Below are 27821 nucleotides of genomic sequence, written 5' to 3' on the forward strand. Positions count from 1 at the left end.
GTGAATTTATGGGGACCAGTTGCATCTTGACCTCATTGATATTGCACAGGAGCACCAGACTCAAAGGCTCCTGGTCATAAGATAAGACCACCTAAAATTTATAAGGATGAGGCCTTAAGATAGGACAAGGTAATCTAATAGGCTTGTCAAGTATGACATGCAGATAATCAATCAGTTTCTCAGAGACTGAAGTTATATGAAATAGCATGCTTCCCCTGGCAGGAATGATTTGCAGATGTAGCTGAGATAACAATGTCCATGGATTAGAATGCTAAATGAAAAAATTAAACTTCTAAAGCCAAGGTCAGAGTTCTATTCAATTAACAGTGAATGAGGGAAGGCTTAATCCTTTGGCAAGTAGCTCAAAAAGACTGAACTTTTGGACTCACAAGCTTCTTTACTTAGACTCAAAGAAGAGGGTTGGGTTTTTGCAGTTACACAATTGAATATAAAATATATAATCAATATCTGAATTTCACAACATCACTAATTCTAGTAGTCACTGTTGCATTATTAATGATGAGAAGTGGTTAAGATTACGGCTGATAACAGTGGGCTGGATAGAAATGCTTAGCAATAAATTTTATTTCTGGCTCCATGTCTCTGCTCAAGTTGTCCCAGTGTATGAAATTAATTCCCTTCTCACCTTATATCTTGGAGTCTTTCTTGTAATCTTAGTATCTCTCCCTTCCAAAGAGAAATACATTCTGGGTATGATGTCCAACTGGCAAGAATGTAATTCTTTGACTTGGGATGATCAACAGATAGAAAAAGAATATGGGGAAGGAGTAGAGGAAGCTCATTGTGTGATTTTTGGGAAATTAATTGCCAGTGCTTTTATCATGAGCAATTCAATTTTGGGCTATCATTTTCAGTTTGGTGAAAAGATGGAAGGAAAGCTAGTTGCAATAGTCCTGATTGCTACTGTTGTGATGGGTGTGTGTGTATGTGTTAAGTCAGGAAGATATCTCTAGGGCTGAAGAAAGACTGTGATTGATGAAATTTGTTGAGAAGGATGGTGACTCTTTTACTCTCTTCATCCCTCTTTATCTTTCTTTCTTTCTTCCCTGCCCTAGAAAAATAGTTTCTATTCCTAACTTTCCCTACTTTTTAACTTATGTTCATACCTTCTCTTTTTATTAATATCATAGTTATTCCCAGTTGTGTCCTTTGTTATTGGCAAAGGGGTGAACAGAGAGAAGGGAGAAAGTGAATAGCAGAATATGAGAGTAAGATAAAGAAACACAGAATAGTCCCTTTTTCTTTGAATGTAAGGGCAGAAGTTCTTCCCTCATCCAGGACCATAAGAACCAAAAAAGAATTTTATTGCTATTGATGCCCAAAGTAGGGAAAATCTTCTCCTTCAGGAGTATAGCATGTGTTTGTCTAGTGATGGGGAATAGGCATTATCGAGTCGCAGTGCCCAATTTATTGTTTTCCCACTCAAGAAAATTCAAAGAAATCTCTCTGTAGGGCTAAAATTGGGAGTGGTGACTAGAAAAGTTCTCACTTTGTGGGAGAAGGAAGGAAGTAGTTGGACATGTCCACATTCCAAAGGTGGGGGCCAAATCAAACTCTTGGCTACATTTAGCTCCCTTCAAAGCTTGGCAAGAGGGCCACATCTTATTCAAGGTCTTTCCTGATTCCCAGATTGTTAATACTTCCTTCTTTTCCTCCAAATTACTTTGTGTTTACTTTTTGCAAGTTTTATATTTACTTAGCTGCATATCTATTGTGTCCCTTAGCTGAATGTAAGTTACTTCAGGCAGGAACTTTTAAAATAATTTTATCATTGTATTCCTAGTATCTAGATCAGTTCTGGTAGATTTATAAATGGTGGTTGTATTTGCTTGTTGAAATTTGCTTGCTAATAGATATATAGGTTTTAATTTTAAAATAGGGATCAACATACTATAGCCATGCTGAGAAAGAGAGATATGAAAACACTGTAGAAGAGGAGAAAGAATGCTGATCTTGGAGTTAACTACCTAGGTTCAAATTTTCCCTTTGCTACTTGTTACCTCTATGACTTTGAGCAAATTACTTTATGTCTCTGGGTTTCAATTTTCTCATTCATAAAATGAGTGGACGAGATGAATTCTTAGGTATCTTGCAACTCTTAATTCTTTTATTCTACATATTTCATAAACACATTTAGAAATCATTATATGATACTCAACAGGTTACCCCTATATTCATAGTATTTAAATTTGGAAGAGCCTTTAAAGGTTTTCTAGCCTAATTCTCTTGTTTTATAGTTGAGGAAACTGGGGCCCAGGAAACATATTGAGCCTTACATAGATAGTAAAGGCCAAAATTGGGATTCAAACCCAGCTCTTTTTGTTGTGTCTTTTGTTCTACCTTCAGCAGAATGGAAGTTGAAAACAGAGTTTATACTTTTTGATTCTACATTTTAATTGATTAATATGCCATGTTATGATAGTTAATTGTAAATATCCTCATAGGTGCATTATAGATACAACACTGTACTTAGAATCAGGAATGTCCGAGTCCAAATATTGCATCATCTATTTGCTAGTTGTATGATCCTAATTAAATCATTTGATTTCAGTCAGCTTCAAAATCCTTACCTATAAAATGAGGCTAAATTCCAATGATCTTGTGATGAAGAGAGCCATCTATACCCAGAGAGAGGATTGTGTGGGTGTCACAACATAACATTTTCAATCTGTTGTTTGCTTGCATTTTGTTTTCTTTGTCATTGTTTTTCCTTTTTGACCTGATTTTTCATGTGCAACATGATAATTATATAAATGTGTATAGAAGAATTGCATAGGTTTAACTTTTACTGAATTACTTGCCATCTAGGGGAGGGAATGGGAGGATGAGGGGGAAAATTTGGAACACAAGGTTTTGCAAGGGTTAATGTTGAAAAATTATCCATGCATGTTTTGAAAATAAAAAGCTTTAATTAAAAATAAAATAAAATGAGACTAATAGCACTTATCTAATAGAGTTGGTTTGAGTATCAAATTAAATATATGAAGTGCTTTGTTAACCTTAAAGTATTACATAAGTGTTAGTTGCTGATACTCATTCAAGATCATCAAAGAACAGATACATCAGGGATAAAAGAAACAGGCACCATGCTTTTGTGGCCATATGGTAATCCAGGTGGGTGGATAAGACTGATGCAAGAGGGCCTGCTGCTGGTGTTTTTCTACCTTACTCCCTATTTGAATAGTATTTCTTCCTCCTTACTTGAAAGATGCCAGAAAGAGCAAAAGAAATCTTTTTGTTTTATTTCTGTTTGTTTTGCATAGTCACCTCTGGCTTAGCAGCCAATTAAAAAGCTTTTCATTAACATGCAGCAAGTCAATAGAATCCTCAAAGTGTATTTAGGCAAGTTTTGAATTGTAGTATCTTGTAAGAGGCTTTTTGTAGGTTGATACTAGGAAGAGTATGATGTAAGCACTAGACTCTCATTGACCAATCTCCTATTCCAAAAGTACAAAATATTTTTTTTGTATTTAAATGCCTTATTATTCATTCCTTTATTATTCATTACAAGTTCTACATCAATATAGAACTTGTACATGGGACAGACCTATACGAAACACACTTTTTTCTGACTATATTTCCTGTAACTGACTGAAAAGTCAATAATTTGTCTTTAACTTCTTAGTATTTGTTCCTTATCATGAATGAGGAAGAAATCTTTTATTTTTTGTATAGCATCACCTGACAAGACATAATACAATTGAGGCCTGGCAACACTTGACTTTAGTTATCTAATTTATCTTGTGGGAAATAGATCTTTAGAAAATAACAATTATTACTATGTGCTTTGTTTTGGATTTATTTTTAATCCTGTGCATTTGGTAAAATTATTTTTGTAAATGCCATTATATTCCTTTCTTGGTCAAATTAATGTAAATGAAAAAAAAAGTTTTCTTTTGTAAAGATGAGAAATTTTGGAAACCATTTTTGAAGGGAAAATTGTTGTATGGATTATGCCTTTTCAGATAATAGTAATAAAAAGAAAACTTTCGCTGGCATTTCCAGAAACACTTATTTGTGCTGATTTTAACATTAATTTTTCACTTTCTTAAATACTTCTGTAGGATCTTAGTTCCTTTTTTTTTTTTTAAAGGACAATATATATCAAATTCATCAGAATAAGTAATGTTTATACAGTTCCATAGTCTTTGGGGTATCTTGCCCCAAAGCATTATTCCTATTATGGGCAAAGAGTGAGAGTAAACTTTGTACAAACTATGCTATGTTTCCAATATATACATTTGCTGTTCAGTTTTGTCCAACTCTTTGTGATTCCATGGACCATAGCACACCAATTCTGTCAATGACGTTTTCTTGGCAAAGATACTGGACTGGCTTGCCATCTCCTTCTGTGGTGGATTAAGGGAAATAAAACTTAAGTGACTTACCCAGCAAGTGTCTGAGAGTGGATTTGAACTGGTGTACCTGTTTCCAGGCCCAGCATTCTATGCTTTGAACCATCTCATTTCCCAGCATGTATTACTTGGGTGTTAATACTATGTGAGCAGTTTGGGTTTTATTATAAATATATGTCTAATGGGATCTCGTGCATGTGAACTGTTTGCTTGCCTGATATTACTGCTCTACATAGAAGATGATGTTAAAGAGTTGCTTCTGGAAGAATTGTGATAATGAGTAAGGGAAATGTATTGCAGCAAATGCAGAGCATGCATAAATATTCTATAACTGGTTCTAATAAGCAGATCACATGGTGAATGGGTCAGGCTCTTTTTGGCTTCAGAGGTATTCAAAAAAGCCTGTTAGCTTCAGTGACTTTCCCCTCTCAGCTGGGAAAGTGAACCATAGGAATCTGGGAATCAACTGGGATGCCAGAGTCAATGAAGTACCAATGGTAGTGATGTCCCAAGGAGCAAGGGATAGTCTTTTGGAGGGATCTGTGGGACCTCAGCTGAGTTGAAGGATTAATATGGTAGTCATGTCACATTTGTGTATAAACTTGATAGAAGCAAGGCTATATAGGAACTGAGCTAACTTTTGAGCTTAGTCCACCACAGTCTGAAAGATACAGGACAAACAAGCCTTGGAAATATTGGGAGAAATGTTTAAAGGCTTTTTCTTGTTGTATCTTTGAAGTTATATGCCCCAATGGTAAGCAGAACTAGGATGCTAGTTATCAGTTTCTAACAATTAAGAGAATACAGCTAATTGGGTCTTGAGCTCAGAGCAGCAGAGAAGTGGCATTCAACCTTTTATGATGCTTTTACAATACAGTGAAAGACAGCAGTCTGATTCTGGAAGAAAAAAAGAGAGAGAGTACTTGGTATATATGTTACAAATTTTACATTTAAAAGGTAAAAAAAAAAAAAAATTAAGCATAATCTGAACTTTTTCCTTAAGAAGGAATCTCTGTTTCTAAATTAGGGTTTCTTAACCTCTTTTTGCATTATAGATTCCTTTAGCAGTTTGGTAAAGCCCATGGACACTTCAAAATAATGCTTTAAAATGCATAAATTCAAAAGAAACCAATTATGTTAAAATAAAGTTAAAATTTTTTTTTAAGTTCACATACTGAGGTTAATCTATTGCTGGAGAAACTGAGCAAGATAGAGATTAGAGAGTATTTAATAAAAAGGGAAAGATTTATTGGGATCCATTTGGTCCCATGGTTTGGTCCCAGGACTGAATGAGACTATTCATCTCCAAGAATCTAGCAGTGAATATCTGATACAAGATTCTTTTATAGGGTAACAAGAATGGATGCATAATGGAGGGAGGTACTGGAGAGGCTCCTCATATTCTAATGATGTCTAAAATGGATAAAGACCTTTATCCCATCAAACATTAAGAGGGCATAAGTATAGCCTAAGGTTTAAGATAGAAGACCTTTATATTAACATTAAGAGGGAAAGATTATAACCTGAGGCAGAGGAACTGAATAGGACAATTAAGGAAACTGGATCAGGACATCAAAAGAGAACTGTGGCACAACAGTTAAGAACTTCTGTTTAAAACAAAAGTTTTAAATCTCTTGGGCACCAGTCATGAATATTTTTGTAAATTTTAATTGCTGATTTTTGTCTATATAATGCAGTAATTTCATCCTTTCCCCTCCAGAATGAACCCTGTCTTGTGACAAAAACCAAAGCCAAATCAAAATAAAACAACAATTATGTATTTCTTTTCTTATTACACAGGCATCACCATCTCCTCTGACACTTAATGAAAACTAGCTAATGAAAGTTGAATTCGTCTTTGAAAAAGGTCACATCATCCCATAATGTATGAACAGTAGCAGCAGTAATAACTCTTCTGGATGAACCCAGTGAGAGACATGTCCCTTTACATTTCTGACTCATTTGTGAATCCAGACCTCAGCAATCCCTTTGAGGTAAGATATAAATACTCCATTGCCCTTCATGATTAATTCTGTTAACTGAGTATTAGATGTACCCTGAAGCAGCGTACATAATGTGAAATTAACATATAGCCTCTTCTCAGATGTCTTACAATTTAAATTGGACAGATTAGTGGAAAAGAAACATGGACACAGCATTAGAAACAATTAACTTTAAAAGACTCTCAAAGATCAGGAATATATGAGTGGAAGTATTGATTTTGGTTATGCATAGAAATTTTAGTTTCAATATGACTCAGGGGTGTGTGATTTATTAAGGATAAATTATTGCATGTTTGTTTTGAATCACTTTTGAGCCAAGATCCTCCAGTCTCTATCAATAATTTTATCTTCATTAGCTTTTGAAATCCCTTCCAGACAAACTAAGAATGCTTACTTACTAAACTCTTGAAATTTTGTTGTTTCCGTCTCTTTTTTCCCCAGTTATTCAAATTCTATTATTTTGATCCCTTCTTCTTCATAAAATCTTCAAAGACAATTCTGTTGTCTCCTACCATCTAATTTCTAAAGCATTTCCTATTTGTTTTTTGACAATCAAGAACTGCCTTAAGATTTCAAGCATTATTGCATTTTTCTAAAAACTAAAAATGAAAAGTCTTAGGCTTTGCAAATTGCATTATACAATAAATATTATTTATAATATACAGAATAGAAATACTAATCCGCTCATAATTAGAGACTGCTTTATTGTTTACATGGTGCCAATTTTTCTAATGAAATTAGAAAGACCTGGGTTCAAATTGAACCTCATGCATTAATTGTGTGACCTTGGGCAAGTACAAAGTATCGGCAAACTTCTGTTTGTCTTAATCCACTGGAGAAGATATTGCAAATCACTCTAGTATCTTTGCCAAGGAAGTCCCAAGGACAGTGTATGTATAATTGAACAATTTATTAGATTAGGGATTTTTTCTTCTCAAGCTGAAATATGATCCCTTGAAATTTCTATCAGCTAATTCTCTGAAGTTACAGGAAGTAACTTATATTTTACAACTATAATAGAACCTTTATACTAGAACCTCATCTACTCAATTAACAAACATTTATTAAGTCCCTACTATTGCCGAGTACTATTGTAGATACTGGAGATATAAATTCAGAGAATGAAAAAAATTTCTTACTCATACTTACTATTTAGTCATTGACAAATTGCTGGGAGGGTAAAGAAAAGGACCAGTCACAAGAACAAGGGAAAGTGATGATTATTATCAGAAGTAATGATTTCTCCCCCAATTCAATAAATATTTATTATTATTATAGCTTTTTATTTACCAGATATATGTAAGGGTAATTTTACAGCATTGACAATTGCCAAACCTTTTGTTCCAATTTTTTCCCCTCCTTCCCCTCACTCCTTCCCTCTGATGGCAGATTGACCAATAGATGTTAAATATGTTAAAGTATAAATTAAATACAATACATGTATACATATCCAAACAGTTATTTTGCTGTACAAAAAGAGTCAGACTTTGAAATAGTGTACAATTAGCCTGTGAAGGAAATAAAAAATGAAGGCAGACAAAATAGAGGGATTGGGAATTCTATGTAGTGGATCATAGTCCTCTCCCAGAGTTCTTTCACTGGGTGTAGCTGGTTCAATTCTTTACTGCTCTATTGGAATTGATTTGGTTCATCTTGTTGAAGAGAGCTTCATCCATCAGAATACATCCTCATACAATATTGTTTTTGAGGTATATAATGTTCTCCTGGTCCTGCTCATTTCACTCAGCATCAGTTCATGTAAGTCTCTCTAAGCCTTTCTGAAATCATCTTGTTGGTCATATACTACAAATTATTCAGCCATTCTCCAATTGATGAGCATCCACTCAATTTCTAGTTCTTTGCCACTACAAAAAGTTTTTACATTTTTGCATATGTGGGTCATTTTCCCTCTTATATGATCTCTTTGGAATAAAGACCCACTACAGACACTACTGGATCAAAGGATATGTACAGTTTGGGCATAGTTCCAAATTGCTCTGCAGAATAATTGGATCAACCCACAACTTTACCAACAATGGATTAGCGTCTGACAAGTGGTTTTGAAGGAGTAATTAAATGTAACATGTTTGGAGTGTCCTAGGCTACAGTATTTTAAAAAATAAAACAAAAATAACTTTAAGGTTCCTAACTGTTCTATGTCATAGTGAAGATGATGAACTTTGTTAGCAACCATTAAGCCATTGGTAATGGTTTATGGAGAACTTGACAAATTGTTTTGATTTTTTAAAGGTGGCTTAACACTTTATTGAACTTCTGGGTAAATTAAAAGGATTTGGTAATAAATGTTTTCCCCATTTTTTCATTGGCTAGTCTCTAAACCTTTTTGATTTCTTATCAGTTTAATTTTTTTTTTTAAAGCATATGCTCAGACTGGTGTTTCCTAAGGTCTTCTAGGACTAGCTCTTCTAAACTGTGATGTCTATAGGTATAGTTATTTAAGTTACCTATCCATACTACAATACTAATAATTATAAAACATAAAAATTGAAAATAAAAAAGGATGGGATAAAAATGAAGTAATATTTTGTTCTAAATTTGGTAGGGATTTTAAAAATAGAGTAACATGGTCTTTGGGGAATAATCATTTTGGCAGTCACTGGTGATTAGGACATGGAGAGGACAAGATTAGAGAGATAAATGTTGCCATAGTCCAGGCTAGAGAAGTCGAGGCTCTGAAGGAGAGCCTGAAGGAGGGTTTAGAAACTGAACAAATGAAAGAGATGTTTATTGGTAGAAATAATATGATTTGGTATCTTATTGGATGTATAGGATAAGAGAGAATTAAGGATTTCTTGAATGTCTAGAAGGACGGTGGCACCCTCCAGAATAACAGGAGTAAAAAGATCTGATACTGTAACTAGATCTGCATTTGGTGAAGCCGATTGCATTCCATCTGAGCCTGCTTATTTTGGGCCAGTCACTGTTTAGCTGAACACTCAAAAAAGTGTGTGTGTGTGTAACTATATGTATATATATATATATATATATATATATATATATATATGTGTGTGTGTGTGTGAGTGGAACTCTTCCTCATTAGTCCAGGGACAGAATCCCTCCTCAGGGCATCTGCTGCATCCATGAGGTGGAAGGACAGATTATAAGTATTTCCCCTTGGAAAAGGTGTGCATTTGCTGGTTATGAGATCATAGATTTAAAGTCGGAAGGGAACTTAGTTACTAGGTGAATTACCAGATTGGGATCAACTTATTTTTCTACTCTCTTGTCTGTATGATCATAGAAGCATGCTGGTGTCATGCTTCATCAGGCGTTGATAGCTTGTTTCACTGTTTGTAGTCTGTGCATAGACTAGTCTACTACTTGTATGCAAATGCCCTACAGTTCTAGAGTTATTTGGAGACACTAAGAAGCTAATTGTGTATATGTGACTATCCTGATACACTAGAACAGCGTCCCCCAGCCAGCAAGGACCTTCAGAAAAGGAGATTTATCAACGCTTCCTAGACTCCTAGCGAAGCTGCAAAAAGAAGAGTCTTGCTTGTTCTTATCATTTTCTTTATATATATTTGTTTGCATATTGTCTCTCCACCCCCACCCTTCTTAGCTTGTAAGCTCTATAAGGGCAGGGACCTTTTTTTTTTTTCCCCCTCTTTCTGGTATCCTCAGTCTGACTGCACTTAAAGTGCTTAATCAATGTTTATAGAATTGAACTGAATTCTACCCCAAGGGTAAAAAAAAGCCTCCAGAGTGAAACAGGGGCAGATATGTCATTAAATTAATTATAATGTAACAAAATATAAACACAATAAAATATAGGTAACATGATATTGAAACTGTCATGCGAGGCAGCAGAGATTCTCTGGGAAGTATCAATGGCCCCTCACAAGTTAAAGACACACCTGTTCCACACTATTTGGTAATTCCAAGTCTGAGACTCCAAACAAAAAGCCCACAGAGTTCGCACCCCTTTTCAAAATCAGCAAAAAGCACGTGGAGACCCCGGTCTCACGCCTTTGCCAACCCTCCCTCCCGTTTACGTCACTTCCGAGGCAGTCGCCTTTTTTTTTTTTTTTTTTTTTTTGAGGTCTCGCCAGGACGCCCCTTAGGGTAACCCCCTGCGAGCTTCCTGAGCATGCTCAATGGGAAGAAGCTCATAATGTTATCCGTTTCTCCATCTTTTGGAGTTTGCCCGAAGTGCCAGAAAAACAGAACAGTTGAGGATTTTAAGGTAGACTCGGTGGGAGGCTGGAGGGTCCACAAGGGAGCCGAGGAGAGGGAGGGGGCCTCCGCTTTCTTCTTTTTAAGAATTGCGGGCACTACCTGCCACGTCGTTACCGCAACTTCGTTCACTACTAGAGACTGCCCCAGGGATCCACAAAAGGCCCCTCTCCCCGGGAAACGGTGGGGGTCTTCCTAACGGAGGGGGAGGGGCAGAGGGAAGGGAGGAGCGTCTCCTTCCCAGCAGCAATGCCTTCCCCTCCACCTGGCCGTAGGTGGGCGCTCAGCGCCGCGCGCCGGCTTCCTGTCGCTGGCGCCCGTTCCACCGGGCGATCCGACCGCGCACCCCTCCTTCCCAAGCTGCAATGGTGGATCTATCTAAGCTCGATTTCTCGCTCCCTCCCTTCGCGCTCGCCTCTATTCCCGACTGAGCTTCCGCGAAAACCCGGAGCGGTGGAACAGCGCCCGGGAGGGGCCCGCTTCGGGCCGCACCGGGCATGCTCAGTAGCTGGGGCCCGTCGGGTCGCCAATAGGAGGCCATCGCACTGGCCCGGGATCGGCTCCGCGGCGGCGGCGGCGGCGGCGACGTGAGCGCGCAAGGGGGGCGGCGGCGGCGGCTTCGGCATCGGCATCGGCGGCAGCCTCGGCGGCGGCGGCGGCGGCATCTCCCTGTCTCTGCCCCTGGGCCCTCCCGTGGCCGACGCGGCGAGCGAGATGTCGGATTTCGACAGTAACCCCTTCGCGGACCCGGATCTCAACAACCCTTTCAAGGTGAGCGGCCCCCCGGTGTCTTCCCTTCCCCGCCCCCCAGCCCCGGCGGACGCGGTTCCGCGGGGACACTGGCACAAGTTTGTCGGTCCTCCACCCCAAGTCCCTGGGAGTCCCCCGCCCGCCCGGGGCTGGGCAGCAGGCTCGGGGGGGCTCCGCCTCCCTGTAGTTCTGGGGGCTTATTTGCGTAGGGGTGAGGGGTCATAACCCCCTGGGGAGGAGCGCCGGGGGGGGGGTTGTGAAAGAGGAAAAAATGGTCCGGGGGGAGGGGCTGCGGAAGGGGGAAGGGCAGCGAGGGGGGTGCTAGAGGTGAGGAGCGGAGGGGCTGGGTTGTCATGGGGACCCGGGCGAGTGTCAGCGGGGGAGGGTGGGGTGCCTCTTGGTGAAGGCTGCTAGCTGCTGCGTGGGAGTGATGGGAAAAGTGCGGAGGAGGAGGAGGAGGAGTGGTGATGATGACAGGTACTGCGTTGCACGGGGAAAGGGGGCTCTAGTATTCGCTACTCCTTGTCACCACTCTGCCATCTTCAGAGATGGGCATCCTGAATATTGATTTTAAAACAAAAGTTGATAAAATAAGCGTTTAAGGAAAGTCGTTCCCCCACCCCCAAATGCAGATGAGTGTTGTATTCGAGGCACCTCAGCGGTCCGTGCGAGGAAAAACCGGAATACTTTCCGAACTCTTCCTTTTGTGCGTCACCTAGGTCCTGGTCGCATTCCCCAGTTCACCTTTCTTTCTTCACTTACCTACAGCTTCTGCAATGCTTTGGGGTGGAACAGTCCAAGTCCCCTTTAGTTTTTTCTGTGAGATGAGAGCGTTGTGGACCTCCTCTCTAACCTGGTCTTAATAAATGGAAATGGTTGCTGTCTCCTGGCTCTGTGTGTCATGAAGGAATGCTGCTATTTCATGAATCCTGTACCTTTCCTTAATTTACTTAACTTAGCTTGATTTGACAGGTAGCAGAAATTAGTATGCATTTCCAATACCTGATTTTTCAAAGTTTCTGCCTTCTTGTTTACATTTATGTTGATTTTTTTTATTAGGCATTTCCAAAGAAAAAAATTCACTATATTTTAATCAAAAAATCCTAAATGCCTATATCACCTTTAAACACAGCTTTTGTTCATGAAGCTTTTATTTTTTTCCTGTTCAATATGCCTCTGTAGATGTAATAAGAGTCACATAATGTTAAAAATTTTTTTTTTCTTAACTACATAAAGTTATTTCTAATCCTTCAGAAAGTGTGCAATATGAACCATAGTCTTTGTGACCTTTGCTGATGCAGAAAATTGAGTATAAGTATTTCCTCCAATAATTTTATTTCAAGATTTTTCTGCTTTTTTCCATAGATACATTTTATCTATTGTATCTTTTTTTTTTTTTAACCTCTTGTTAACTCAGTACATTTTTATAGTGTAATCTGTTGCTTTGTGGTTATGCTTTGCTCTGAGTCTTCCCTAAAAACTTTGCAATAATTCCATACCAAAGTAGTTTTAAATAATACCATTCCATGTGACATAGTTCAGTCTTTTAAAATTTAGGTACCTTTTAAGAACTGATGCATCCGAATGGCAGTGATTGTTTAAGCGCAGAAAATTCTTAATGATACAATTTATGTTAAGGGAAGTAAAACTTAAAGTTATTAGTACAAAACTTTAATTTAGAACATTTTTACTCATCACTTTTTCACTCTTCATCTATATTTCTTTTACTCGTTTCAACATGGGTATATTCCTGTGTTTTTTTTTTTTCTTTTTTTCATAATTTTTGTAGCCCATTTTTCTTTTTTAGAATTTTATATCTTTATTAGAATTCTACATCTTTATTGTGTATTTTTCCTTTTTTTCCCCTCTAATTTAAATATATTTTGTTTCCCTTTGTTGTTTTTTTATTTTTGTTTTTCCAAAATTAGTATTTCTTTAACTGTTTTTCCTTTGAGTTTCATTTATGTTCATCACAAGTCATCACACCTTGTTTGATTGAGCCTTGACAATCAATGCCATCTGGGTCAGTTTTTGAAGCAGTAACAGTATGACATTAAATGTTTTTAGGCTATTGTAAAATTACTTAATAATTTTAATGATTCAATTCATGTTTACATGGTTCAAGTTTACAAAGTGAATTCACAACACCCTTTACATATTTACAGTTGTGAATTGTTTTAAGTTTATCATAAATGATATTTTTGTAATTTTAGACAAATCATATAGTATGCTTAGGATTGGTGGCAACTCCAGTTGCCCATTATATAGAACTCTTTCTACCATGCTGCCTTTTTTCCCAGCCAATTCCTTAACTTGATAGAGTGAGGCTAATATCTTAGGTACTCCCCTTGATTCTATGAATTCTCAATTTTTGAATTAAAATACACCTTCTTGATTACTATTCAACTATCTTGTCTCCTTTCACAGAAGTGAGCTTCTTGATGGCAGGGACTGTTTTCCTTTTGTATGGCCAGTGGTCAGCATTGTGCTTGACACATGTTTGCTGTTGCTATTCAATGAGCCTGCCTCCTGACCCCATTTGAGTTTTCTTGGCAGGGATACTGGAGTGGTTTGCTGTTTCCTTCTCCAGTTCATTTTACAGATGAGGAACTGAGGTAAACAAGGTTAAGTGACTTGCCCACAGTCACAGAGTTAAGCGTCTGAGTCCAGATTTGAATTTAGACAGATTAATCTTCCTGACTGCTGGCCTAGCATTCCATCCAGAGCACCAGTAAATGTTTGCTAAATGCTTTTTCTTTCATTTAAAAAAAAAAAAATGGCCAGAACTAAAGTGAGGTTTGGAAAAGTTTCAACATGCCATCTTGATTTGATATCACCTGCTTTATTGCAGAAGGAAAAAGGTTCATTAGACAATAAATATTTGCTAAAATGAGATTTTTTAAAAACTATTCTTGAATTTTACAGTCAATAAAAACAAATTCTTCTCTTAAATACAATTTTAAAAAATCTCATGATAGTGTCTTGCAATGGCTAGAACAGGGCTCAGAGCCAGGAAAAGTTAAGTTTAAGTCCAAAGTTCAACATAAATTGACTATCACTTTAAGCAATTCAGGACTCTACACAATTGTTACTGTAAGTTTCAGGAAAAGATTGGGCCTGCATTGGTAGAGGAAGTATCCTCATTTAAAATTTGTCTAAATCAGTCAAGTCACAGGTCCAGTCTCTTCTTTGTGTCCCTGTTTTTTATTGTAACCATAATGTGAAAAGCTAACTAATAGTGTAAGATGACATTCTGAGACATAAGGCAATAAATGATTTTGTGACTAATGGGGCATTAGGAAGAAATAGATGATAGTAAACATTTATTAAGTACCTATTTTGAACTGAAACTTCTTGGCCTGGACATACTAATACTAAAAAAAGACAATTCCTGCTCTCAAGGAAATGACAATCTATAGGGGAGGGAACTGACACTTGAAAGCTAAAAAGGGTAGTGGCCAGGGAGGGCATGGTTAGGGAGGCAAAATAGTGCAATAGTAGGGTTTAAATGGTCTCTAGGACCTTTAAAAATTCAGTTCCAAGAAATAGGAAGTGCCTTATACATCACTTGCTGAGGATGAAACAGGACCTAGTCTTTGTCTTTAAGAATCCAAACTTCATTTCCATGATAGAAAAAGTACTCAGATAACCAGTACAAGTTGAAACACAATTTATATAATAGAAACACAAGCAGAATGGTTATAAAGGGTACCTGAAAAGACTCAGTTAACAAACATTGAACACCTATTTATCTTTTAGATGCTGGGACAAAAACGAAATTCTTTCCCCTCAAAGGAGCTAATATTTACTGGGAAGAGAAAAGGGATACAGTGTCTCTAGAATAAGTAAATAAAAAGTATTTTCTTATAAGGCTTACGTGAGCTAACAAGGCTTTTTGGAACTTTAAAAAGTTACATAAATGTCATTACTATCTAGAAGGTAATACAATATAACTTTAAGAGAGAGAATGCACTAACAACTGGGGAGATCAGGAAAGATCTTGTACAGGAAGTGGCACCCAGGGTGTGCTTTGGAGAAAACTAATCTGTGTTTTCCGGTCATGGGGAATTACCAGTACAAAGACCCCAGATTTGGGATGTAGAATTTATATACATAAAGCTTCACATAGGAAGTGACATTATAGCAGGGACTTGAAAGAAAGAAAAGACTTAAACAGAGAAAGTGGGAGATACAATGGAGGACATACCGAAGATAAGCACCAAATGCCATCATTGATGTTATTTACCAGAGTGACTGTGGGCAAGTAACTTAACTTGACTGAACCGATGTTTTTTTTTTTTTTTTTTTTTTTAAATATAAACCCTTTCTTCTTCTTCTTCTTTTTTAATAGTATTTTATTTTCTCAGTTAAATGTAAAGATAGTTTTCAGCATTCTTTTTTCCCCTGAGGCAATTGGAGTTTTGCCCAGGGTCACACAGCTAGGACCTGTTAAGTGTCTGAGACCAGATTTTAACTGGGGTCCTTCTGACTTCAGGGCTGGTGCTCTCATTTTTTGTAATATTTTTAGAGTTCCAAATTATTTCTCCCTTCTTCCTTTACCTCCTTCTTCCCCAAGAAAGTAAGCAATCTGATATAGGTTATACACATACAATAATTTTAAACATATTTCCATATTTGTCATGTTGTGAAAGAAAACTCAGAACAAAGAGAAAAAAAAAAAAAACCATGAGGAAGAGAAAGCAAACAAAAACCAAAAAAAAAAGTAAAAATATTTTGCTTCAGTATGTATTCAGACCGCATAGTTCTCTGGATGTGGATGGCATTTTTTGTTCCAAGTTTATTGGAATTGCCTTGGATCATTGCATTGCTGAGAAGAGCCAAATCCATCACGGTTGATAATCACATAATCTTGTTGTCTAATGCTCTCCTGGGTCTGCTCACATCACTCAGCATCAGTTCATATAAATCTTTTCAGCTCTTCTGAAATTAACTTGCTTATTGTTTCTTATAGAACAATGATATTCCATTACATTCATATACCATGACTTATTCAGCTATTCCCCAGTTGATGGGAATCCATTCAATTTCCATTTCCTTGCTACTGCAAAAAGAGCTGCTATAATACTTGTGGGTCCTTTTCCCTCTTTTATGATCTTTTTGGGATACAAACTCAGTAGTGACACTGCTGAATCAAACTTCGCCCTATGGACATAGTTCCAAATTGCTCTCCAGAATGGCCGGACCAATTCACAATTTCACCAGCAATTCATTAAAGTCCCAATTTTCCCACATCCCCTCCAACATATGTAATTATTTTTTCCTGTCATCTTAGCCAATCTGAGAAGTATGAGCTCATAACTCAGAGTTGTCTTAATTTGCATTTCTCTAATCAGTAGTGATTTAGAACATTTTTTCATTTGGCTATAAATGACTTCAATTATCATCATCTGAAAATGCATTTGTTCATATCCTTGACCATATATTAATTGAGAAATGACTTATTTTTATAAATTAAGTCAATTCTCTATGTATTTTAGAAATGAAGACTTTTTCAGAAACACTGGCTATAGAAATTTTTTTCCAGCATTCTGCTTCCCTTCTAATCTTGACTGCATTGGTTTTGTTTGTAGAAAACCTTTTAAATTTAATGTAATAAAGTAATATAAAATTTTAATTTAATCAAAATTATTCATTTTGCATTTTACAACATTCTCTGTTTCTTATTTGGTCATAAATTCTTCCTTCTCTAGAGACTGATAGATAAACTATCCCTTGCTCTACTAATTTGCTCATAGTATCATCCTTTATGTCTAAGTCATGAACCCATTTCAACCTTATTTTGTATATAAGGTGTGAGATGCTGGTTTATACTTAGTTTCTGCCATGCTGTTTTCCAGTTTTCCCAGCACTATCTTATCCCAGAAGCTGGAGTCTTTGGGTTTATCAAACAGTAGATTACTGTTTGTAATTATGTCTTGTGTATCTAACCTATTCCTCTGATCCATTATTCTATTTCTTATCCAGTACCAAATGCTTTTTATGACTGCCACTTTATAATATAGTTTTAGGCCACTCTCCTTTGCATTTTCCCCCCATTAATTCTTGTCATATTCTTGACTTTTTGTTTTTCCAGAAGAATTTAATTTTTTTTTTTTTTTGGCTCTGTGAAATAATTTTTGGCAATTTGATTGGTAGTGCACTGAATAATTAGACTAATTTAGGTAGAATTGTCTTTTATTATATTAGCTCAGCCTGTCCATAAGCAATTGATATTTTTTCAGTTTATATTGAACCTTTTTTTTTTGTTGTTGTTGTTGTTGTTGTTGTTGTAAAATGAGAAGTTTTGGATGAGTTGACCTCTGAGGTTCCTTGAAGCAAGAATCTAGGTTCATATACGCGAAGCTGATTGGGAAAATCATCCTAGAGATGGAAGATTGTTTGCCTAGAAGATGACTTGTACAAAGGCTATAGAAATCGGAAGGATAAGAGATGAGGAAAAGGTAAAATAGTCTAGTTAAAGAGAAATAGGATGTAATAAGTCTGGAAAGAGAGGTTAGAAACAGATTATAGGCACCTGTTACTGTGCTAATTTATAGGATTATAGGATATTGTCCTAAAAGGACATGTGTAAGAGTTCATTTAATCCAAATCCCTCTTTTTACAGACAAGGAAACTGAGGTTGAGAAAGGTCACTTGCCTAAGATAACAGTGGCAGAATGAGTTTGCTACTTTTTTTTTCCCCTGGGATTTTCTTTACTATCTTAGGTTATCTTTATTGAGAGATTTGTCTATTTTTCTTTGTTTTAGTAGATGACCTTCACGATAATGTTCTCTTTAGAGCTATTCCATTCCACTGCTTGAATGGGTTGTTTTTAATAATTATAGCCTATTGGATGGGAGTTTTAAGAAAATATGTTAAATCGAGATTCCATTTTAGGGGCAGCTAGTGAATAGAATGTTAGAACTAGAGTTCAAATTTGTCCTCAGATACTTAATGGCAATGTGACCCTAGCAAATCATTTAACCTTTATTATTTCCTCAACTTTACATGGCATCTATATCATAGATTTGCTTTGAGATTAAAAAAGGTAAAAAGCATTTAGCACTGAGCCTGATACATAATAGGTGCTAGATAAAATGTTGATGATAATTATTAATTGTGATAAAAATGAAAATCAATCCATTTATCTTATTTCAAAATAAGTTTCATCCTGTGTTTGATATGTACTTTTTTGCCCTCTGTTTTGCTCAGCACCTTCATCTGGAAGGAAAATATTAACTTTAACTTTATTTCTATTTATTTTAAAATTTTATTGTGTGTGTGTTGTGTGTGTGTGTGTGTGTGTGTGTGTGTGTGTGTGTGTGTATGCGTGGGCGTATAGTATTACCATAAGAAGACCCTGGAATTTTATGACCATAAGAGACTTTAAAGATTATTTTATCCATCCCCTTAAAGTTGCACATGAGAAAACAGGACCATAATGATTCTTTTCTTGTCACATTCAGTCTTCTGATTTTCTCGTTTTTGCTCTTTCCATCATGTCTGTTTGCTTGCCTCAGCGGGGACTTGACCAGTTTGATATTTTGGTGTCTAGGTCTCTGTGAGCTCTTTACAAGAGGTTATTTTTCATTTAGTTAACCACATGTTTTTTAGTTGTTTAGTCAGTCAGTAGGGCCCTTGATAATCTTAGTTCTTTTAAAGTGTAGGTAGTATCCACTTGGACTAATGTGGTAAAACCTGATTTGTTGATTCCTGCCAAATCTGCATTTTAAATGATCTGTTGGTAAAAGGACACTGCCGAATAGAGGATTTGTTCTCTACTAGGTTTTAAATGAAGAAAGTTATTTGTCATGATGAAAAAGAAACAAAAAACACTTAAAATATATTTAAAGTATCTTTAAAACATTGTATTATGTGAAGCTAGTTTCCTCAAAAGAATATTATTTTTCTTAACTTTGTAAAACACAAGAATGAATATAGGGAAAATCCAATTTTAGCAAAAATTTTGTAGAACAGAAAATTTGTGGTGGTATTTGAAAGAATAATGAAAGATTTTCTTCCTTTGATTAAATTATAATAAGACATTTTAAGACATATAAATATAAGATTGTAGCTTTTTTGTTACACTTATTTATACTTTGTATAATAAGAAAGTCATGTATAAAGTGATTAAAAAACCAGTCAGTAATTTTTCTAAGTTTTCAGGAATTGTTATTGAAAGAATTTACATTTGAAATGATAATCTTTGACTTAAAGGAAATATTTCTGTGCACACTTATTATTGTCCTAAAAGGACATGTGTAAGAGTTCATTTAATCCAAATCCCTCTTTTTACAGACATTTTAAAGTGTAGGTAGTATCCACTTGGACTAATGTGGTAAAACCTGACACTAATTGCACTTTTTTACATACATATTCTATGTGTGATCAAATTGATAAAAGAGTTTTGTAAAAAGATGTTTGTTAATTTACTTCATTAATCTATTCAGTAAAATTTCAAATAAAGTTATAATTCAATGCTTATTTTTAAACAACATCTAATGTTACTTACAGGTAAAATTTTGACTTAATCTCATTCATTAAAAATGATATATTATGCTTATTCATTGAAATGTTTACATAAAATGTTAAATAAAAATGCATAGCACAAAACATATATATATATGCATTGTGTCATTGTAAAATGTTTATGCATGGAGTAACAGCAATAAGACATGATTAGGTTAGAATTTAATATTTATCAGGTGGTTGAGTAAAATTATTTTCATTCTTTTAATTTAGTTATTAGAGAGTCAGTGAGGCATAGTAGAGTAAGTGCTTGAGTGGAAGCCAGAAAGACTTGAGTTTAAATTTTACCTCAGACAACTTGTTAGTATTGTGAACCTGTGCATGTAGATTACTTGGGGGCTTCAGTTTCCTCATCTGCAAAATGAAAGGGTTGGTCTGAAATTTTAGGTCTTTTTAGTTCTAAATCTATGATGCTTTTGTTTTCCTTTTTAGGTATGTGTTGCTGTTCTAATTAAATAATGGTTAAAAAATGTACTTTCACTTGAGTTTGCCTGATCAATGAGAGTGTACTTACACAAAAAAAATTGGTTTTAAAAAGCTATAATTCATATTTTCTTTTGTTTAACCTTTTAGTTAAAATCAAATACAATCAGAATCATAGGATCACAGTTTTAAAAAGCTAGGAGGAGTCCTGCAGGTTATCTGTAAACTAGCTGGGTTTCAGTCCATTCTGTCTATCTGACGATAGACTAACAGACCCCAGATCCTGCTTCACATGTCATTTAGCCATCCTCCCTACCTACCTTGCTATTTGCCCCATTGTTCCTGGAAGATAAGTGAGGTGATTGCCATATGAATCAATTCTTCATTCCTGTGACTTTAACCCTCTACTCCTATACACATATGCACACCCACACCCACATTTCTATAGATGTATAGACATCTGTAGAAAGATATATATTAGCATGTAAGCTGAGGCTGGAACCTGTCTCTTTTTTTGTTTTTATCTATATTATCAACCATAGCACTTGACACACAGTCAGCACTTAAAAGTATTTTTCTTGGTTTATTCACCTAATCATAGAAATATAGAGCTGGAAAGGACAAACATTAGAGGTCATTTAGTCTAATCCTCCCATTTTGTTTATAAGGCACTTGTCCAGGGTTGCTTAGGTACCAAAGAGAACAGCTGGAATTTGAACCCAGGTGCTATGACTATATTATATTCCACATTGCTTTCTACCTTTCAGAGCACAAAGATAAATATGAATGCCACTCTTCTGACGACTTAATATTTGAATTTATGAATTAATAAGAATGCTAAATGTTTTTATTATTCTATAATCTATGCAAATTTTATTTTGATCTTGGCTCTAGCAGTTACAGTTCTGAGTATTTAATGGTCAGTTCTACTCCCTTAGTTTTTCATTGCTTATTAGATTACTCTCCTTAAAAAAAGCATAATCCAGAGAGAAGATTATGGAGATTGAATGTGGATCACAGCATAGTATTTTCTCCTTTTTAAAATTTTTGGTTTTTTTTTCTCATTTTTTCCCTTTCATCTGATTTTTCTTGCACAGCATGACAAATGTGAAAATATGATTAGAAGAGTTGTACATGTTTAACCTATATTGGATTACTTGCTATCCAAGGGAAGTGGGGGGGAGGAGGAGAAGGAAGGGAGAAAAATTTGGAACACAAAAGTTTTGCTAGGGTGAATGTTGAAAACTATCTTTGCATATATTTTGAAAAATAAAAAAGTTTTTTTATTTAAGAAAAAACAAAAATAATTTAAAAGCATGTGTTGTATTTATAATTTTTTGCAAAAATACATAAAAAGAATTATACATATGATCTCTGGCCTTTAGTAGGTTATAGAGCAAGATTAATTATGTTTTCTATATATAAGATAGAAAGGCCATAATAAATAAAAATGAAAGCAGTGAACCAATTCAGGACCATTTATATGATATGCATACAAATGCATTTTAGAGTAGAAGGCATGGATAAATGTGTAGCAAGAAGAGGCAGCTAATTGTGGAAATTTTAATTGATCAGTTAAATATGTATTGCTTAGCTTGTATCCTAGGCAATTTGTAGGGTACAAAGAAGGGTAAACTCTTCAAAGACAAAGTTGATATGTTAAAATGGAAAGCTAAAACATAAATATGTGTGAAGTTAAATGAAAAAATATATAGCACATAGTGAAAGAAATATCACAAGGTTGGGCATTATTAATTGCCAGGTAGATGGGTATAGGATAGTGGGTTTAGAGAAGAGAGAAGGAAGTGGTAATGAAATCTTTTAAGTTATCTGTACTGAGAAGGAATTTTTAGCTGAATCTTTAAAGAAGAATATCATTTGAATGGGACTGAATAAGGATTTGGGGATTAAAGGAAGTTTAGGAAGGTATTCTAAGTGAAGAGAATTTTATGAGAATTGCAGAAGTAGAAGAACTATGCAAAATTTATTGCAGACCTGGAAATCAGATAAGTTTGAATGGAGTTATAGATTGGGGAAGAATGCGCAGAGTTCATATAGGACAATGAATGTTAACATGAAACATAACAGATTTTAGAAACTGCTTTGTTGCATGTGCTGATATAGCCTTCTTGCTGAGCCACTTTTCACCAACTTAGAAGGACTTTCACTACATGACTGACAATGGATTTGCATCTCCAAGGATCATTTTATATCAAATCTCAGTTTGGAGAGACTTATCACCAGAAAGTTGGTCACATGATAATTTTTTTAAAAAGCTTCATTTAGCTACTCAAATGTTATGTTTAAGAGCAGTTATGATCTGTGTTGGTGTGAGAAATACCCATATTGATAAAATCACAAATCCTTGATTTATGGGAGCCAGAGAAGGGAAATTTTCTAGCATTTGTCACTATTTGAGAAAAGAGTTGGAGTAAAAAAATGAGAAAATCACAGATGTTGAGTTGGTATTTATTTCAAAAAGTATTTAAGTGCCTTCTGTATGTCAGATATTGGGGATACAAAGATAGAAATGAAATAGTCTCTGCAGTTGAGAAGCTTGAGTAGCTTACAATTTACCAAGGGAGGGAGGCAACAATATATGCAGTGTAAATAAAAAATACATACAAAGTCAATTCAAAGTAATTTTGGAGATGGGGAGAGAGCACTAAGTAGTTAGGTAATGCACTGGATAGAGTCTTGGACCTGTCAAAGATGATTGTTGAGAAATTACTGACTGATCTGTTCAATCATCTCTGTTTTATTTTCTTCTCTAGGCATAAAATGGCCTAATTATTTTTTTTTATTATTTAACTTTTTGTAAGATTATTTTCTCTCCTAAATTTTTCTGCTTGCTTTTTTTTTTTTTTCCCCCTAGACGATAGTGACATACTTTTGGCTTTTGTCTCTCATTTCTCTTAGTTTAATAGACTTGCAGTGAGGTCTATTGGTTATTCTACTCTTTATTCTTTTCACATTGGGTTTTTGATTTTTTTTTTCTTTTCCTCTGATGACCAGATTATATGACTATGTAGATTGCTTATTCTCTCTGTCTCTCTTTCTCTTTCTTTCTCTGACTCTTTCCTTTCTCCTCCACTCTTCTCTCTTTCTTGATAACAGAGTTATACACAGCTAGTAGGTGTCTGAAGCTGAATTTGAACTCAGGTGCCCCTGATCCTACCTTGCTGCCCCCAAGACAGTTAATTCTGAAATGATTTGTATAATGAGTTGTTTACTAGGTGTTAAGATACTATCAGTTTCATTTTTCTATATGTTTGAGATTTTTTTGAGGAACAATACAATCTATGATTATTTCTGTTTTTATGGCATCTTTCCTTTTCAAGATATTAAACATTGATCCTTGAGTGTTTTTAAAGTTGTCTTCATTCAGTGAAGAGTTCTTTGTACTTTGTTAAATGTAGCATATTTTCCCCCCTTTTTTGAATTCCATATTCAGAGCAACCTCCTTTTTATTAAAAATTGGAAATTGACAGCAGAGAAACTTGTGATGGGATGGGTTTTTTGGAAAGGTGATTATCTTTGGGATACATTCTTGGGGGAAATATTGAGTAGATAATATTCAGGAAAGAGAGACTTTGGACTATTTATGTAGATCTGGGAGTCATCTGCAACAAGCTAATAGAAGCCTTAGAATTCATGAGGTTTCTAAGAGAATGTATAAAGAAAGAAGAGAGCCTAAGACAGAACCTTACAATTAAAGAGTGTGACATGGATGACAATCTAACAAATGACTAAGGAGATAGGAAGAGAAGCAAAAGAGAGAACAGTAACATAAAAACTCAGAAAGGAGAGAATATCCAGGCAGAAGATCGATTAACAGTTATCAGATCTTGAGAGGAGAATGCCTTCACATCTGGCAAAGAAGAGAATCCTAGTTTCCTGTTTTCCTTCATTTTTGGCTGCATTGGTTTTGTTTGTGCAAAACTCTTTTGATTTCATGTAATTAAAATTGTCCATTTTACTTCTAGTATCCATCCTCTATCTCCTTTCATCTCAACACTTCCCTTATCCATATAGATCTGGTGATTCTCCCCCCCTCAATGTTCCCCTAATTTGTTTGTATTATCCTTTATGTCTAAATCATGTCACCATTTTGACCTTGTCGTAGTATATAATGCCAGATCATTGGTTTGTGATTTATTTCTGCCATACTGTTTTCCCCACAGTTATTGTGAAATAGTTCTTGCCCCATTACTTAGGATCTTTGTACCTTTATCGAGCACTAATTTACTGTGGTCATTTACTTTTATGTATTGTATACCAAATTTATTTCATTGATCAACCAATCTGTTTCTTATCCTGTACCAGATTGTTTTGATGAATTATGCTTTGTAATAAAATCTGAGATTTGGTACTGCTTTCCTTCATTTTTTTTCTCCCCAATATTCTTGACCATTTATTATTCCAGATAAGTTTCGTTTTTTTTTTTTTTTCTAGTTTTTAAAAAGTCTTTTTGTAGTTTGATTGTTATAGTAATTAAATAAGTAAATTTGTGTACCTTTGTCATTTTTGCTATACAGTTTTAGCCTACCCCAAAGCAGATAATAATTCTTCAAATGTTTATTTATTTGTGTGGAATATTTTATAATTGTATTAATATAATTCCTGTGTGTGTCTTGGCAGATATACTCCCAAGGATTTTATATTGCTTGCAGTTATTTTAAATTGAATTTATTTTTCTCTCTCTTTCTTCTGGATTTTGTTGGTAATGTATAGAAATACTGATGATTTATATGGGTGTTTATTTTATATCGTGTACTTTTGCTAAAGTTGTTACTAATTTCAACTAGTTTTATAGTTTATTCTCTTGGATTTGCTAAGTATTACCATCATCTCATTTCCAAAGACTGATAGTTTTGTTTCCTTGTTGCCTTTTCTTTCAGTCTCTTTTTCTTTTATTGTTGCTATAGTCAGCATTTCTAATATGATGTTGAATAAGAATGTTGATAATGAACATCCTTGCTTCACAGATCTTATTGGGAAGGCTTCTATTTTATACTTTTTACAGATGATGCTTGCCCTTGGTTTTAGATACTGATTATTTCAAGAGAAGCTTCACTTATTCTTATGTTGTCTAGTGGTTTCTAAAGGGAGCTTATTTATTTTATTGCATTATAGGCTGAAAAGCATATATTTAATATTTCTGTTTTTCCGCATTTATATGTGAGATTTTTCTGCACTAATATATGGTCAGTTTTTGTAAAGGTGCCGTATACTGCTCAGAAAAGGACATACTTTTTTATACTCTCAGTATTTTCCAAAGGTCTATCATGTTTTATTTTTCTAAAATTTCATTTCCTTTTTTTTTTTTTTTTTTCCTGAGGCTGGGGTTAAGTGACTTGCCCAGGGTCACACAGCTAGGAAGTGCCAAGTGTCTGAGACCAAATTTGAACTCGGGTCCTTCTGAATTCAGGGCTGGTGCTCTATCCACTGCGCCACCTAGCTGCCCCCAGGTTTTTTTTTTTTTTTTTTTTAATAATAGCTTTTTGTTTTCAACATTCACCTTTGTAAAACTTTTATGTTCCAAATTTTTTTCACTATAGTTTTAATATTTCTTCCTGTAATTTAACTTTTTCTCAAAGAATTTGGATGCAGTACATTTTGTGCTTGTATGTTAAGTATTTATATCACTTTATTGTCTGTGGTACCCTTTAGCAAAATGTGGTTTTCCTCATTATCTCTTTTACTGTGGTCTGTTTTTGTTTTGTGTGAAATCATTATTGCTACCCTATATAACTACCATTGAAGACTAATGGATTCTACTCTAGCCCTTTATTTTAACTCTATGTGTCTTTCTGTTTCAAATATGTTTCTTGTAAAGAATATATTGTTTAGGGCAGCAAAATGTCAGTGGATAGAGCATCAGCCCTGGAGTCAGGAGGACCTAATTTCAAATTTGGCCTCAAATACTTAACATTCGCTAATTATGTGACCCTGTGCACGTTGCTTAATCCCAATTGCCTGAGCAAAAACAATCAAACAAAAAAAAAACCCACTCAAAACCAACCATATTATTGGATTCTAGTTTCTAATCAATTCTACTATTTTTTGTTGTTGTTTATAATGAGTTTATCCCATTTATATTCACAGTTACGAATGTTAATGGTATATTTATTTCACTTGACCTAGTTTTCTTCTCTTTATCCTCTTTCTATAACTTGTCTTCCTCAAAAATCTATTAATTTTTTGATCACTGCTTCCTTTAGTCTGTTTTTCCTCTTAAGCCTTCCCCCCTTTCTCTTCTCTTTTCCCCTTCTCAGCCTTCCCCTCTTTCTCTTATTTTTTTTTTTTTTTTTCTATTTCTCTGTTGGGTAAGATGAAATTCTTTCTCTATGTGCATGTGTTTCTCTTTTTGAACCTGTAAAGATAAGATTGAGGTTCATGTGATACCTCTTCCCTTTCCCCTGGTATTGTAAAAACTTCCTTTCATGACTTTTTGCATTAGATAATTTTCTCCATTCTTCCTTTCCTCTCTCCTCCTCCCACTCCTTCTTTCTTTTCTTACCCTTCCATTTTTTTTGGCATCATCCCAACATAAGACTCATATTCCATGCACTCTAATAAGGTAGACTCTTAACTGCCTTAATAATGATAAGTTCTTGGAAATTACTAGTATCATTTTCCCATATAGGAGTATAAACAATTTAACCTCATTATGATTGTCCTTTATGATTTCTCATTCATGTTTACTTTTTTATACTTGAGTCTTGTGTTTGAATGTCACATTTTCAATTTAGATCAGGTCTTTTCATTAGGATGTCTGAAGATCTCTATTTTGTTAGTCCGTTTTTCCCTTGTAGAATTATACTCAGTTTTGCTGGATAAGTTCTTGGTTGTAATTCTAGATCCTTTGCCCTTTGGGATTTTATATTCTAAGTTCTTTTCTCCATTATACTGAAAGTTGATAAATCTTGTGTAATCTTGACTGTGCCAATCCATGACAATTGAACAATTTCTTTTTGGCTCCTTGATCTTAGAGTTATAGAATTTTGTCATAATATTCCTCAGGCATTTTTATTTTGGGTTCTTTTTTGGAAGATGATTAGTGGGGTCTTTTAATTTCAATTTTTTCCTTCTGGTTTTATGATATCTAGATGACTTCTCTCTATTTCTTTCCCCCTCTCTCCCCCTCTTCCCCTCTCTTCCCCTCTCTCCTCCTCTCTCCTCCTCTCTCTTCCTCTCTCCTCCTCTCTCCTCTCCCTGGCTGAGGCAGTTGGGGTTAAGTCACTTGCCTAGGGTCATACAGCCAGGATGTGTTAAGTTTTAGTGTGAGGTCCATATTTGACCTTGGGACCTCCTCCTTACTTCAGAACTGGTACTCTATCCACCACACCAACTAGCTGCCCCCTATATTTCTTGAAATATGATTTCTAGACTCTTATTTTGGTTATGACTTTCAGTGAGTCATAGATAATTCTTAAGTTATTTTCCTTGGACTTATTTTCCAGGTCAGTTGTTCTTCAAGTCATGTAGTTTTCACATTTTATTCTATTTTTTTTCAGTCTTTTGACTAGTTTTATT

General features: G+C 35.3%; 1 protein-coding gene across 4 annotated transcripts in view; it reads left to right on the forward strand.

The window, feature by feature from the left end:
- The window catches only part of SCAMP1 (secretory carrier membrane protein 1), a 134557-nt gene that overhangs the window by 12809 nt on the left and 93927 nt on the right, over positions 1 to 27821 (forward strand). For 2 of the 4 annotated variants that reach the window (XM_074282334.1, XM_074282336.1), the window contains exon 2: positions 6177 to 6370. In XM_074282334.1, coding sequence (XP_074138435.1) covers positions 6296 to 6370 — 75 coding nt within the window. In that variant the 5' untranslated portion in view covers positions 6177 to 6295. Of the gene's footprint in view, positions 1 to 6176; positions 6371 to 11173; positions 11351 to 27821 lie in introns of those variants that run through there. The other 2 variants (XM_074282335.1, XM_074282337.1) reach the window with 1 other exon arrangement.

This window comes from Sminthopsis crassicaudata, chromosome 1 (genome assembly GCF_048593235.1).
Source record: "Sminthopsis crassicaudata isolate SCR6 chromosome 1, ASM4859323v1, whole genome shotgun sequence".
NCBI lineage: Eukaryota > Metazoa > Chordata > Mammalia > Dasyuromorphia > Dasyuridae > Sminthopsis > Sminthopsis crassicaudata.